The sequence below is a fragment of the Eumetopias jubatus genome, unplaced genomic scaffold, assembly GCF_037043125.1.
Source record: "Eumetopias jubatus isolate StellerSeaLion01/CBP00866 unplaced genomic scaffold, mEumJub1_p1.0 scaffold_13, whole genome shotgun sequence".
Classification (NCBI taxonomy): domain Eukaryota; kingdom Metazoa; phylum Chordata; class Mammalia; order Carnivora; family Otariidae; genus Eumetopias; species Eumetopias jubatus.
In genome coordinates, this window is record NW_028274819.1 from 54,697,717 (window position 1) to 54,714,774 (window position 17,058).

Consider the following 17,058-nt stretch of genomic DNA (forward strand, 5'->3'; position numbering starts at 1 on the left):
CCCAATACTTTGATACCAAAGCCAGACAAAGACACTACAAGAAAGAAAATTAAAGACCAGTATCCTTTATGAATACCAATGCAAAATCCTCAGCAAAATACCAGCAAACAGAATTTGTTTTTAAAACATTTAAAATCAGGGGCACCTGGGTGGCTCAGTTAGGGTAGTGAGACTGAGCCCCGCAACTCTGCACTGGGTGTGGAGCCTGCTTAGGATTCTCCCTCTCCTTCTCCCTCTGTCCCTCCACAACCCCCTCTCCCCCCTCTGAAAAATAAATATAATAAAATAAAACATTGAAAATCAAGCTATATCAAGTATTTTGAGAAAAAAAATTAAGTCTGCTCTTCCCCCAAATGTATTTCTTACCCATAGTTGCGAGCTAAGAAACTCAAAAAATTTAAAAAAAAATTATTTTAAATAAGAATCACCATAAACACAGAAAATAACCCTCAATCTTCTCTCAAAATAGTTATCCTCATTGTTCTACAGGAAGAGGTTGGCAGAACGAAAAGCTCCAAGTATGTAGTCTGCCATTTCGAATAATTTTGCCAATGCTTCTGTAATAGCAAGAGCCAGAAAGCTAACTGCACACAGCTAAATTAAGTTACATTTTAAACCTCTATGCTGATGAAATTTACCAAAAAAGAACCCCACCACATACACTAACTTCTTGGGTAGTATGCCCAACTCCTCTTCATAAATTTATTTCTTGAAAGAATAAAAATAGCAAAAACTTTAGGGGCAACAGTGTGTCACAACAGGCCATTTGACAGGGTGTCCATATTTGCTCCTGTTTGTCCTCAAGCAAGGAGCCGCCCTTAAAGTCCACAATCTTTTCCTGCTCTTTCTCTCTAGCCACAGTAACCTTTTGTATCCTCCTTTCACTAGCAGCATTCTGCCAAAGACTACAGGAAGTAAATTAATACACAGAACTTGCCCTTAGCAATTTCAGTTTGAGTACTGCAAATTATTTTACCAACACCTCAAGTGGTTAGCTAACTGCAGTCAAAAGCCAGATTTGATTTTACCCTAATATTTAAGGTTGTTTAGTGACTCTTACATGGCTTCTGTGTTTTCAGAGATTCGTTTCTTGTTTTGTATAAATAGATATGCAACACATCTGTTATTTCTAGAGAATTACAAAGTGAATTTCACAAACCATGCTTAAAAATAAAACATTAATACTCTTGTAGGAAATTGAAAGTACCAAGCAATGTGAAAAAGTTCAGGGATCATCCCTTCAAGTATAAATAAGGTTATGCAATATTATTTTCTTTCTTTCTTCTAACATTCCCCTAAAACTCTATTACGAGTTTACTTTGCATGCGCTTCAGGTACTGTTTTTCAGATTGCTGTCATATGGTCAATCCACTTGAATTATTTTCTTTTATGATATTTCTCTATTAGGATGGCTCATCTGTATGCTCTCTAAATTTCACAAATAATACTCAACCTTTTTGGCCAATCAATCCTTTGCAGAGAGGATGACAACATTACACCACTAATAATTCTATAAAGGTCCTATCAGTGTCTTTGAAGGAAAAGAAGTCAATATATTTAATTGGAAGATAACACACAACCATAGAATGTAAGCCCTCTAAGTGCTAGAACTTTTTTGGGGGGCAGTGCCCTAGTAACTAGAAGAGTGCTCAGTAAGTATTTCCCAACACATGGAAACTGGTATATCTCAAAATAAACTTCTAATTTAAAAACAGTATTTTATTAAGTAATTAAATGTAGTAATAAATTCTTCTAGAGCACAGATTCTCATTCATCTTATGGTCTAACTAGGGAAACATCAACATTCACGAGATTGAGCTCCTGACAGAGGTGAACCACCAGACTAAAATATTAAAAAGGAACCAAAACACAACCACCACATTTTTAAAGGCTGTTTTAACACTGGCAAAACTGACAGAGAAGATTAAGTGTGCATATAAATTGCAATTCCATTTCTTTTTGAGGTATTTAGATACTCTTGACTACTCAGATGATGTACCAACGACAAATAGCAGCAAAAGCTACAGAACTTTCTGAAAAGGAAGCCTATAGTAATGTCATTACCAAACATTACTAGTAGACAGCTGGTACAAAGATGCTTCACATACTTTCAATTTAACAACTAGCAGACTCTCTAAAGGAAATTCCCACAATAAGACCAAATGCTCTAATTTTCAGTTGATTTTTAAATGTGCCTAAATGTAATGGTTAAGAGTATATATTGGTTTTTATAATAATGCTTAATCTGAAATGCATAAATTAAAATTAAATTCTCAGATGTTTGACCTTTCTCTAATTGTGCCTTGACAAAATTTTAATGTAACAAAACTTCATGTTTTTAGAGCACCAGCAATATGTGATATAGCAAAAAAATACAGACATGGTTTGAGACAATCAGGTAAATGCTAAAAAAAAATCTACTATCATTAATATAGAGTCAATCAGGCTTGAACACTGGCAATATCGGTGATGTTGTGTTCTAATCCATCCAAGCCACCAAAACAAACCATAAAATCTTATTAGGCCCAACATTACCCACATAGTATTTCTGCTCATATTTAACAGAAATCTATTCATGAAGGGAAAAAAATGAAAAATTCCCAATACAAAGCATTTTACAATACAAATGACCAGACCTATCAAAAAAGTCAATGTCACGAAAAACAAAAAAGGTGGAGGAAATATTCTAAATAAAATCAAGGGGCGCCTGGGTGGCTCAGTTGGTTAAGCGACTGCCTTCGGCTCAGGTCATGATCCTGGAGTCCCGGGATCGAGTCCTGCAAAGGGCTCCCTCTGACCCTCCCCCTCTCATGTGCTCTCTCTCAAATAAATAAAATCTTTTTTAAAAAATAAATAAATAAAATCAAGAGACATTATCCACCAAATGCAATCTGCAAACTTTAACTGGATCTTGGGAAAACAGCTTAGACATTTCAGGAATAAATGAGGAAATCTGAATATAAACTACGTATTAGACATTACAGAATTATTATCTTGGGTGTGATAATGACATTATAATTATTTGGGGAAATGTTCTTGTTCGTAGAAGATGCAAAGTGAAATATGTAGAAGTATGATGACTGCAGCTTACTTTCCAAACAGTACAGCTTAGGAAAAAAAAAGTGTATCACCACAATATTAATATAGCAAAATGTTAATAACTGGTTAACAGAGAGGCAATTAATAGTATTCCTTTTTTAAAAATACTATTCTTCAGTGTATTATTCTTTCAACATTTCTGCAGATTTGCAGTTTTTCCAAATAAAAGATGAGAGGAAAACAATGTCATTAGGTCAGTTAAGTTTCTTATATTTTTTAAAGAATTTATTTATTTGAGAGAGAGAATGCACACGTGTGAGCACAAGTAGGGGGAGGGCAGAGGAAGAAGCAGCAGACTCCCCACTGAGCTAGGAGCTAGAAGCCTGATGAGGGGCTCAATCCCAGAACCCTGAGATCAGGACCCAAGCCGAAGTGGGATGCTTAACCGGCTGAGCTAATCAGGCGCCCCCCTTCATATTTCAATTCAATTCAGTAAAAAATTCCAAAATCTAAAGTTGGTTAACACAATGAAAATTTCATTTTGTAAATCACTTATGGCTTAAAGTAATAACTTAATTGATTCTTGTTACAGATCATTTTAGATAACTTGGATTATAAAGCAAATTTCAATAAAGCTGATCTTACTGCATGGATTTCTATTATAAAATCTGAGTTACTGTTGCATTTTTGAAGACCTAAAAAAATTTTAAAGACTTTAAGAGAGAGTTTTTAAAAAAAATTCTGGCATAATAAAGATAGTTAAGTAGTTATCCTAATGAAACAGTAGGTGTTCTCATAGTGGGAGGATTTTTACAATGCTTCCCAAAGGCAAGAAGATCCTCCCACTACTTTACCTCATTCTATTTCCGAGACACATTAGGACTTGGAATACCTGATAAAAGATGCAAAGGTCCACAAATTTAATTGATCACTCTCTTTCTACTAGGGAAATCCATTATCTAACAAAGCTAGGTTACAACAATTTACAGAGATAAGTAAAACTGAGACACTAAAAACAATAAAGACCATCTTATATAGGTACACATAGGTTGGGAAGCAATTTCATATTCATTAGCATATCTGACTATCCTGAAAAGAAGGGAGGGGAGAATGATCATCATTCTCCTTTCAAAAAATGAAGGAAAAATAAAAGTCAAAGAAGTAATTTTCCTAGTATCATCAATTTTATGTATTTCAGATGAAATATTCCTGCCTTTGAAGTAGTGTCCCATTTCTTGTCCATAAAATGAAAACTATGTAGTCAGTGGCTATAGTAATAAATACAATAAAGCAATTAGATATCTACTCCCATACCCCTCTAAAATACCAAAAGACAACAGCCCACTATGAATATATTATACATACATAATATTAGAAATATTTCATTTTGCAACATATTCCTCAGTCTATGAAAGAAAAAAGCCATTAGGAGTATCCTTTCTTAATGTCTCCTCCCACATTTCAACTTTTCTTCAAACAATGAAATCTCTACATAGCCTGAAAAAAAAAAAAATAGAGCTCATCAATTCTATTAAGATACATATTTTTTAAACATCTTAAGATCTCCACCTGTTGACAACATCTCACAACTGCTGTCAGAAGCTGGTGGTTGTTCTGTTGGCTTGAGGAGACAACTGCAACTCATATATTTCCAACAACAAACATTTAAAAATCACCTGAGTGTTGTCTAAAAACCTTCACTGGCACTGTCTGCTAAGACCAAGACGCGTCCTGCATGGAAACGTGAAGAATGGTATCAGGAAAGGAGAAAATCCCTGGAGGCAACACTGGGATATTCTGTTAAGAAATGCTACATTACTAATATACTAAGGTGTACAGAGGTAATATAGTATGGAAAAATATGTAAATTAATGGCTCTGGATCTAAAAGTTATTCAGAACAGTCAGACTTTGAATAGGAAGAAATTTATTTTTTTTAAAGATTTTATTTATTTATTTGAGAGAGAGAATGAGAGATAGAGAGCACGAGAGGGAGGAGGGTCAGAGGGAGAAGCAGACCCCCCGCCGAGCAGGGAGCCCGATGTGGGACTCGATCCCGGGACCCCAGGATCATGACCTGAGCCGAAGGCAGTCGCTTAACCAACTGAGCCACCCAGGCGCCCTGAACAGGAAGACATTTTAGAAATACCTTTATCAATTTATTATATTTATATTTCCCTTTTAAAATATGGCCAAGAAATAGATATTTTAAAATATCATTTCTAATTAATGCTGAAAGAGTTCTTTCAAAAACTGTAATCAAATGATAAAAAAGCACAGTGTCACACACAATTTAATCGGAATTTTTGTTGTTGTTAGAAAAAAATACCAAATTTCTCCTAAAAAATCGGTGCCAAGATATTTATAATTATGTCACCTAGTAGTAATAACACAGAAAACAGACATTCACATTCTGCTGCTAGGAACATAAATAACTATTTTTTGCAGTACATTCATTAAGATTACTAATGCCTTAAAAATGTACATAACTTCTGACCCAGAAATTTCACTTATAGGAACTGGTGCAAGGAAATAATCAGAGATGAATGTAAAGCAGTCCAGCCTAACAGTGTTTATATCAAAAAAAAAGTAAACTAGAAAAAAAACTAATAAATATTAGTTAAGTAAATAAAATGTTAAATAAATGCTATACCAAATAAAATGAAATAAAATTATTCCAAATCGTAATATGCAGTTACTTCCAACAATGATATAGAAATATGTTCACTGTTATTGGTAACTAAAGAGAGAATACCCTGAACAAAACATTTATAAATTTTAAATAAACTCTTTCAATATATATAAGTTTTAATGTTCATTAAAAAAACTATAAGGTTATATGATAGCACATTAATTAATTAATTAAGGCAATCTCTACAGGATGGGGGGGACAAATTTTTTCTCCTATTTGATTTCCAGAATCTTCTACAAAAAATATATTTGTTATATCCATATGAAGGAAATTGTATTATAGTATTCTGTGTGCTCAGAGCTGTTCTTTATGAAATTTTATTAAATTATAATGAAATAATATAAATATAAAACCTTTTTAGGAAATCACTGTATGAAATGTTTCAAAATAAATGGGGGGTAAGCTGATTTCCTTATTAATTTAATTAGAAAAACAGGACCAAGAATCAATGAATCCAACTCAAATAAGAGCTATGCGGCAATTACAGAGAAAACGCAGGTTGAAACAAGAGGCTGCAGACTCAAGGAAAGGTCTCCAAGAAATTGGAGGTTTTGATGAACTATATGACATACTTAAAATACTGGAAAAACTGAGAAAAATAAAAGAAGAACTAAATAAGTATAGTTTAGAAAGAGTTAACATTGTTAAGATGTCAGTTCTTCCCAAACTGACCTACGGATTCAAAGCAATCACAATCAAAACCCCAAAACCCCAGGGAAATGAACAAACTGATTCTAAAAGGTATGTGGAAATATTAAGGGCCAAGAATAGGGAAGACTCTAATACTACAGATATCAAGGTTTATTAAAAAGTTACAGTAATTAAAACTGTAATATGGGCAAAAAGATTTTTTAAAAAAATACATTAGCTGAATAGAATATAAGTCCAGAAATAGACTTACACATACACACCTACCTACATATGCTGCTGATGGGACTGCAAAATTATACAGCCAATATGGAAAACACTTTGGCCATTTCTTAAAAAGTTAAAAATAAGCTTATCAAATAACCTGGCAATTCCAGTCCTACGTATACACCCAAAAATATGAAAACACAGGTCCAAACAATGACTACTATGTGAATGTCTATAACAGCATTATACATACTAGCCAAAATTGGAAACAATCCAAGTATCTATCAATTAGTGAATAGCTAAACAAAATGTAGTGTGTGTGTGTGTGTGTGTGTGTGTGTCCATACCATGGAATATTACTCACCAATAAAAGGAATGGATTACTGATACATGATAGAACATGTATGAACTTCAAAAACATGTGCTAAGTGAAAGCCAGGCAAGACTACATATTGTTTTAAGAGTACATTTTTACAACATGTCCAGAAAAGGCAAATTTATAGAGACATAAAGCTGATGGCTGCCCTAGGCAACAGAGATTGACTGCAAACAAATACAGAAAACTCATTCTATTAATAGAAATATTCTTTTTTTTAAAAGATTGTATTTATTTATTTGAGAGAGAGAATGAGATAGAGAGAGCATGAGAGGTGGGAGGGTCAGAGGGAGAAGCAGACTCCCCGCTGAGCAGGAAGCCCGATGCAGGACTCAATCCCAGGACTCCAGGATCATGACCTGAGCCGAAGGCAGTTGCTTAACCAACTGAGCCACCCAGGCGCCCCTAATAGAAATATTCTAAAACTAAACTGTGCTGACAGTCGCGTAAACCTAAAATTTGCTAAAAAAAAAAAAACATTTAATTATGCATTACAAATGGACAATATTTAGTGATACATAAGTTATGCCTCTCAAAAGTATTTAGCAAGGGAAAGCAAGCAGGAAGCTATAAATGAAATGTCTGGTAATGTACTGGTAATAGTTGAGGCTAGGTAACAGCAAAGAAGAATTCACTCTTCTAATCCCTATTTTCATATATGCTTGAAAATTTTTCATAATAAAAATTTTTAAATAAGAAAACAAGTAACTTTTTTTATTTTTTTTAAGATTTTATTTATTTATTTGACAGAGAGACACACAGTGAGAGAGGGAACACAAGCAGGGGGAGTGGGAGAGGGAGAAGCAGGGAGCCCGATGTGGGGCTCGATCCCAGGATCCTGGGATCATGACCTGAGCCGAAGGCAGACGCTTAATGACTGAGCCACCCAGGTGCCCCCAAATAACTTTTTTTAATTGGCAAAATATTTGAACACTTTACGAAAGAATATGTACCAAGAGCAAATAAACACATGAAAATGATGCTTAACATCATTAACTATTAGGTAAATGCAAATTAAAACCACAATGAATACCACTGTGAACCTATTACAATATCTGAAATTGAAGACCATATCCAGTGTTGGGGAGAACGTAGAACAACTGATACTCTCATATACTGCTGGTGGGAATATAAAATGGTACAACTTCTTTAGAAAATAATTTGGCAGTTACTTCAGAAGACCCAGCCATTCTACTCCTATGTATTTACCCAAGAGAAATGAAACCATCTGTCCACACAAAAATGTTCATAGCAGCTTTATTTAAAATATCTAAAATAAAAACAACTCAAATGTCCATCAAGAGGTGAATGGATAAACAAATTGTGGTATATTCATACAAGAGAATATGTTCAGCACAAAAAAAATGACCTATTTGATACACACAACACAAACTGTAAGATAATTATGCTGATGAAAGAAGCCAGGTAAGAAAGAGTACATACCATATAATCCCATTTATATAGAATTAAAATTCTAAGAAATGCACACTAATCTATAGTGATAAAAAGTAGATTAGTGATTGCCTGAGTGATAATGGGGAAAAGACAATCAGGGGTGAGTGACAGGAAGAGATTATAATAAGACATGAGGAAACTCTTGGTTGCTACAGACATGTTCTTATCTTGATTGTGATGATAGTTTCACAAGTATGTAACCCACAAGGCTGGGTTTTTGTTTTTGTTTTTTTAAGATTCTATTTTTAAGTAATCTTTACACCCAACGTGGGGCTCAATCTCACAACCCCGAGATCTGGAGTTGCAAGTTCTACTGTCTGAGCCAGCCAGGCACCCCGAAGGCTATTTAAGAAAAAAGTCAGTATAGGGTGCCTGGGTGGCTCAGTCGTTAAGCATCTGCCTTCGGCTGAGGTCATGATCCCGGGGTCCTGGGATCGAGTCCCACATCGGCCTCCCAGCTCAGCAGGAGGCCTGCTTCTCCCTCTCCCACTCCCCCTGCTTGTGTTCCTGTTCTCGCTGTGTCTCTCTCTGTCAAATAAATAAATAAAATCTTAAAAAAAAAAAAAGAAAAAAGTCAGTATAGTGAATACTTGTGTAAGAGTGAGAGCAGTAAAGGAGGAGGGCACAAGTGGGATTTTTGGGGTGGTGTTAATGTTCTGTTTCTTGACCTGGGTACTAGTTATATGGGTGTGTTCACTTTGAAAATTCATGGAGCTGTACCTAGGATCTATACACTTTTCTATATGCATGTTATACATCAATTTTTAAACAGCTTATTAAAAAGAAAATAGGATATTACTATACATTAATCAAATGTCACTTTTTAATTTTAGACAATACCAAGTGTTAGCAAAGATGTGGAGCAACTAGAACTCTCATACATTGCTGCTGAGCATCATGTAAACTGGGAGAATCACTTTGGAAAACCAGTTGTAACTATTAAAGTGCTAACATACATATATACCCAGTGACCCAGCAGTTCTACTCCCAGGTGTTTACCTAACAGAAATGCATCCATATGTCCACCAAAAAACATGTATAACAGTTTTCCTTAGAAGCAACGGTCAAAATCATCCAAAACTGGAAGCAACTCAAATTTTAATCATCAGTAAACTGGAAAACAAACTGATATATTCATTCAGTGGATATTATAGAGTAATGAAAAAGAGTAAGCTACTCCTACACACAACATATATGAAGCTCAAAACTTAATGGTGAATGAAAGAAATCAGACACAGAAGAGTACACAATACATGATACCATTTAATTTAAATTCAAAAACAGTAAACAATCCAAAGGTAACTATTCTGATAAGAATCAGTGTACTGGTTACCATTGGAAGGTAGGAGTAATGACACTTCTTGGACCCTGGTAATGTTCTACATCTTAATCTGAATAGTAGCTACAGGACTGTGTTCACTTCATAAAAATTATCAAACAGTATACTCAAGATTTGTCCATCTTACTGTATATATGCTGTATTTCAATTTCTAAATCTTTTTCCTTTAACCTCTACACACAATGTGGAGTTTGAATTCATGATCTCAAGATCAAGTTGCATGCTCTACCAACTAAGCCAGCCAGGCACCCCTATTTCAATTTTTAAAATCTACCCCCCCAAATTTCACCCCTATACTGAGCCAGAGAAAGAAAGAAAAAGAAATAATGTAAATAGTCCAGCTGTCCTCTCTGACCACATCCCATCACCAGTGAGTGTATTTCCTCAGACAGCAAATGCAAGTAATAAACCTGACATAATCAGTGCATACTAGCAAATCCACAGATAGAATGTTAGTCATCTGAGGGGTTTCTCTACTATTGATAAGATGTAAAAACACTGTTGAGGCAGCTAAAGAAGAGTGTAGAGATACTTCGTCTATATCATCAAGAAATAAATTGAATAACTGTCAAAATATTGAAGAGTAAGAACAGAAAAATCACTTAAAAAGTAAATATGACAAATAACAAGAAGAATCTACACACTCTCCATTGGGACATGCTTGTCCCAAGCAGAGAAACAGTGGAACACTTTAATTTCTGAATATTATTATTCTATGAAATTTTAAAATATACATTAGGTATCTTATACAGTTTATACATTATTATATAGAACTGTATAAACAAAACCAGGTATAATTTACTTAAAAGACATTTAAAGAAATTTTTCAAGAATAAATTAGACTGCTCTGTAAAATGCAATTCTACTGTACTACACACATACATATATACACAAAAATACATATATCTACATACAAATAACACAAATATATGTTATAAACACACAAACACACATAAAAACATATATATATATGCACTTAATAGAACAAAAGATAGAAGTCTATACCATTTAGAGTTAGAAAAGTAACAAAAGTACTAAAATAGTGCCAAATTACACTGGAAAGAGTAGGCCAAAAGGAATGGCTTAGGAAGCTAATTTCTTATTTATTATAAGAAATAATCCAGCAATAATGTCTAGAGTTGACAAATCATGAATCAATTATAAGCACATTATTTAAAGATACGGAAATGATCACCAGGAGAACCAAAATAGTCATCTACTTTTAATCTTTTCTCTGAGGATATTGATTGCGATTGGAACAAAGGACTGCTAATTTTCATGCAATTTAATGTACTGTCTTGTATTTTTAATCATGAGCCTGTCCTATTTGATTATTAAAACTTTAAATCATGTTCCAGACAAATATATCATACAAAAATTTTCACTTCATATAAATTTTAAAAGATCATATACTTTGGTCCCAGTGGAAACATATCTATAATAACTGCCCTATTTCACAGGTTTATTGAGAGGATTACATCAGATAATTTATGTAAAATAATTAGCAAAATGCCTAGTACGCGATTCAATAAATTTTAGCTTTCATTATATTTGCATAGAATAAGGTTCAACACTAATTATTAGAACTGACACTAATTCATTATGTAAAGTACCTGATAAATAAGCACTCAATAACTAATGACTGAATTAACTAATTAATGAGTCTATCTAGCTTTCAAGAAATAGATAATTACCTTCTAAGATTACCAAATAAAATAGTTACCTTGTTAACTACAGTGAAATCAGAATAAAACTAAAATCAAAACCTAACATTTATAATTTTGGGAGTGGGAGGAGATCAATTTTAGAATTCTATTCCACATAGAAAGTAATTGCTTACAAGGGCCAAAATTTCCAAATCATGTCAAACTGTTTTTATACAAGGAAAGGTAGTTATTAATTCTTAACATATCTACAAAATGATATACCAACATAATTTTTCTTGGCACATTTAGTTATCTGGGAGCAAATAAGATTCTAATTAAAATAAAAGAAGGAAATGCTTAAATTTCCCTAGAAATAGCACTACACCATCCACTGAAAGTACATCATTCTTATCAACAGGAACCTAAATAGAAATAAATGTCTCACTGGATAAAATAAAATTAACCTTCCATAAGACTGCAGAGAATAGGATATATAAGAGAATGAATACACAGCTGACCCTTCAACAATGCGGGGATTAGGGGTGCCAACCCCCAGTGTAGTCAGAAATCCACATATAACTTTGACTCCCTAAAAATTTAATTACTAAAAGCCTACTGCTGACCAGAAGACTTACTGATAATATAAGCAGTCAATTAACACATATTTTGTATATGTATTATATACTGTATTTTTACAAAAAGTAACCCCTAAAAAAAATGTTAGTAAGAAAACTGAGGAAGAAGAAATACATTTACAATACTGTACACAAATTTATTGGGGGGGGGAACCCATGTATAGGCAGAACCATGCAGTTCAAAACCATGTTGTTCAAGGGTCAAGTATATATATTTATAAAATATGCCTTATTATTTACACTTGTAAATACTTTACAAATTCTATAAATATTATCTTCTCTCCAAAGGTTCATAACCTTCACTGTAGCAAGGAGCAAACTTACCTCCTCATCTAGAGATTCAAATGGAGTAAAAGGAGGATCAAAGTGAGACAGCCAGAATTAAAAAGAAAAACAGGATGCCGGGATAAAGTTTCTCTCCAACAACCATATCTGCCTTTAAGCAAAAGAGAGGTATACCTAGAATGGTCACCTCAATTTCCAAGCTTACCTGTGCATACTCTCTTTCAATGGCAGCCTTCTTCTGACTGAATGTCCTAAAAACACAAATAAAAATTCATTACTAGAAGTATAACAATAATTTTATGTAAATTTATCAACCACCCTCAGATACTACCTGGTAAACTGTGTTCAGGGAAAGGACAATATTTTATTCATTTATGTTCCTAGGTACTGCTGACAAAAAACTCTGGAGTCAGAAAATCAAATCAAACATTCAAATCCTGCCTCCACCATGTACTAGCTGAATGACCTTGGTCAAGTCACTTGACTTCTCTGTGTCTCAAAATGGGATAGTAACAGTATCCACACCATCGAGATAGTGTAAAATTTACTTAATTAAATATATTAAGTGCTCATTACACTGTCTAGCACACAGTAAAACTATATATGTTAGCTACTTTTATGACAATGGCTAATGCATAGTAGGCACTAAAAAATGTTTATTGAACTTAACCAATATAGAGGGAACTATAGAAAACAAAGTTAAAATTAAATTTGGGGGGCACCTGTCTGTCTCAAATGGTAAAGCATGTAACTCTTGATCTTGGGGTTGTAAGTTCGAGCCCCACGTTGGGTGTAGATTACTTAAAAATAAAATCTTTATTAAAAAAAATCAGGGGTGCCTGAGTGGCATAGTCAGTTACATGTCTGACTATTGGTTTTGGCTAAGGTGGTGATTTCAGGGTCATGAGATCGAGGCCCACATGGGACTCCATGTTCAGTGCACAGTCTGCTTCAGACTGTCTCTCCCACTGCCCCCACCACACACTCTCTTTCTCTCGCTCTCTCTAAAACGAATAAAATTTTTAAAAAAGAAGAAAATCAAATTTTGACCAGCTTAGCAACATGAAAAATAGTCGTATCAATTCCTTCATTCCAGTCCTTTGTAACAAGAGTTACAAAACAAAGTACAAGGCCACTAATGTGGTATGATGAGTGCACCCTTTCCATACATGTATATTTTATAGATTCTACAGTAACACTTTTCACATTTTAACATTTATGATACTGGGATTCATCTTTTAATAACGATCAGCAGTATTTTCTTCTACCTTAACAGTACATGAAATAGAATTACACCTTATAAACCATAGGCAAAGTAGTCAATGAAATATGGTAATATTGACAATTTAGCTTAAGACTTTTCTATTAGGAGCCAGGCATCTGTACTCTTTTTTTTTTTTAAGATTTATTTATTTATTTAAGAGAGTGAGAATGAGAGAGAGAGTACATGAGAGGGAGGAGGATTAGAGGGAGAAGCAGACTCCTCACTGAGCAGGGAGCCCAATGCGGGACTCGATCCCGGGACTCCAGGATCATGACCTGAGCCGAAGGCAGTTGCTTAACCGACTGAGCCACCCAGGCGCCCCAGGCATCTGTACTCTTAAAAGCATTTCACTAAGGCAGAAATATCAGAATAAAAAGTGAAAAATATAAAGAAAAGGGTGGGATTGGGAAAAAAAGACAATTTAAGCCAAAACTTCCACTTTAACAATTATTTAAATTTACCAACATGACTATTCATTTCTTATATAAGAAAAACTACTATTTAAGCTCTTACTACATTTGTTTTCAGTGAATAACTGTTATTTAGCCTTAAAAAGGAAATACCAACACATATGCTATAACAAGGATGAACCTTGAAGACATTACACTGAATGAAGTCAGTCTGTCACAAAAAGACAAATACTCTAGGATTCCATTTATATGAAGTACTTAGAGTAGTCAAAATCATATTGATGGAAAGAATGGAGGTTGCGAGGGGCTGGAAGGAGAGGATCAGAGGAGTCATTATTTAACCAGTACAGTTTCAGTTTTACAAGATGAGGGGTTCTGGAGATAGACAATGGTGATACTTGCAGAACAATATGAAGTACTTAATACCACTAAACTGTACACTTAAAAATGGCTAAGACAGTACATTTTATGTCATACATATTTTACTACAGTAAAAAAATGGAAAAAATAAAGTAGAGCAAGACCCATTTCTCCTTAAGGGGTACTGCACATTTGAAAGCATTTAACACAGTCCTTTAAAATACAATTAGTCTAGGGCGCCTGGGTGGCTCAGTTGGTTGGGCGACTGCCTTTGGCTCAGGTCATGATCCTGGAGTCCCGGATTGAGTCCCGCATCGGGCTCCCTGCTCAGCAGGGAGTCTGCTTCTCCCTCTGACCCTCTTCCCTCTCGTGCTCTCTATCTCTCATTCTCTCTCTCAAATAAATAAATAAAATCTTTAAAAATAAAATAAAATAAAATAAAATTAGTCTACTGTCCTTAAAACATATAAACTATGTATTATATACGCATATATAAATATACTGTATGCATTTATATACTGTTTTATAGAGCGCGCGCGCGCACACACACACACACACACACACACACACACACACACACCCCAAAATAGTAATTAAGTTTTCTCTGGATAGCAGAATTACAGGCTTTCAACTTTCTTCGTTTACTTTCTATTATTTTCTGATGTTTTAGTAAGAATACCTATCATTTTTTTAAAAATTGAAGTCCTTATTTTTAAATAAATACACACACATAAACACATGCATACACGTTTTATGCACCCATGTTGTTTTACTAAAATTGTACCAGAAATTATTACGACTAGTACTACCAAATATGTGATCTTCCCATCTACCATAAATACCCAGGCAAAAGAAACTAAAATGAACTAACTTCTACTTTCCCCATTAAAAAATCTGAAAACTTGGGGCGCCTGGGTGGCTCAGTCATTAAGCATCTGCCTTTGGCTCAGGTCATGATCCCAGGGTCCTGGGATCGAGCCCCACATACAACTCCCTGCTCAGCGGGAAGCCTGCTTCTCCCTCTCCCACTCCCCCTGCTTGTGTTCCCTCTCTTGCTGTGTCTCTCTCTCTCAAATGAATAAAATCTTAAAAAAAAATCTGAAAACTTACCCATATTTGGAAGGAGGTACAATTTTTTAATATTTTATAAAACATGAAAGCAAAATATTTAAGCTATTTACTTAGTAGTTTTATTTAGTATTTAGTATTTATTTATTTAGCTTGAAAGCTAGATGTAACTCATCTTGAAATAAGGATGTTCAAGTGAAGTCACCAAGAAAACAGGAACTCTTTGACTCTGAACATGCATATTAACTAGTTTTCAAGTTCTCAGTGGAATTTTTAGTTGTTATGAAACAATTACATGTCTACTAAGTAATTTTCTAACAAAAGAAAACAAATCCAAGTTGACAACTATTCAAAATCAACATCATGAATATTAGAAATTTATTTATTATAATTCACAGTCAAGAGAGCAGAACAAAAAAAACTTCTCATAATCTCCATATAAGATGAAAAAGCACTTGTTAAAATTCAACATCAGTTTCTCATAAATATCTTTAGAAATATTAATGGGTGCTATAATTAAACAGATGGACAAGAACAAGTGATGGCAAGGACATGGAGAAATGAGAACTCTCATACAACATTGGTAGGAATGTAAAAAGATGCAGCTGCTTCGGAAAATCATAGTCTGGGAGTTCCTCAAAAGGTTAAACATAGAGTTACCATATGACCCAGCAGTTCTATTCCTAGGTATATATCCAAGAAAATTTAAAACATGTGTCTACACAAAAACTTGTAAATGAACGTTCATAGCAGCATTATTCATGATCGCCAAAAAGTGGAAACAACCCAAATGTCCATCAACTGATGATCAGATAAAAAAGATGTGGTATATTCATATGATGGATTATTATTCAAAAAAGGAATGAAATACTGATACATGATACAATATGGATGAACCTGGAAAGCACTATGCTAAGAAGTCACATAAAAAGCCACATATCATAATATGGCTGAACCTGGAAAGCACTATTCTAAGAAGTCACATAGAAGGCCACATATTATATGATTCCATTCATATAGAATGTCCCAGAATAGGCAAGCCTATAGGGATAGAAAGTAGATCAGTGGCTGCTAAGGGTTGGAGAGTTAAGTTTGCCATTATTTCAAAAATATTTTTTTAACTAGGTAGGTTGATTATAAAGTTCATATGGAAAAATGAACATTTAAGAATAGTTATAAACATTTTGAAAAAGAATAGTATTTAAAAAAGACCTAGTCTCAACAGATAATAAAAATTAATTTAAAAAGTGACAATTCTTAAGACAGCTTGGTAATGGAACAGGAGTAAACAGAGAGATAATGAAACATAATCAGAAATATCTCTAACATAGAGCTACCCTACAACGCAGTAATTACACTATTAGGTATTTATCCAAAAGATACAAACATAGTGATTCAAAGGGCCACATGCACCCCAATGTTTAGAGCAGCAATGTCTACAATAGCCAATATATGGAAGGCCCCCATATGTCCATTGACAGATGAATGGATAAAGATGTGGTATGTGTGTGGGTGTGTTTGTGTGTGTGTATATACATATATGTATATACATAATGGAATATTACTCAGCCATCAAAAAGAATTAAATCTTGCCATTTGCAGCAACATGGATGGAACTAAAGAGTATTATACTAA

At 34.1% G+C, this 17,058-nt stretch overlaps 1 protein-coding gene across 1 annotated transcript in view; it reads right to left on the reverse strand.

Annotated features, from left to right (window-relative positions):
- Positions 1–17,058, reverse strand: part of FCHSD2 (FCH and double SH3 domains 2) — a 275,131-nt gene that overhangs the window by 218,813 nt on the left and 39,260 nt on the right. The window contains exon 3 of the mRNA XM_028115863.2: positions 12,527–12,572. Within this exon, the coding sequence (XP_027971664.1) occupies positions 12,527–12,572 (46 nt within the window). The remainder of the gene's footprint in view (positions 1–12,526; positions 12,573–17,058) is intronic.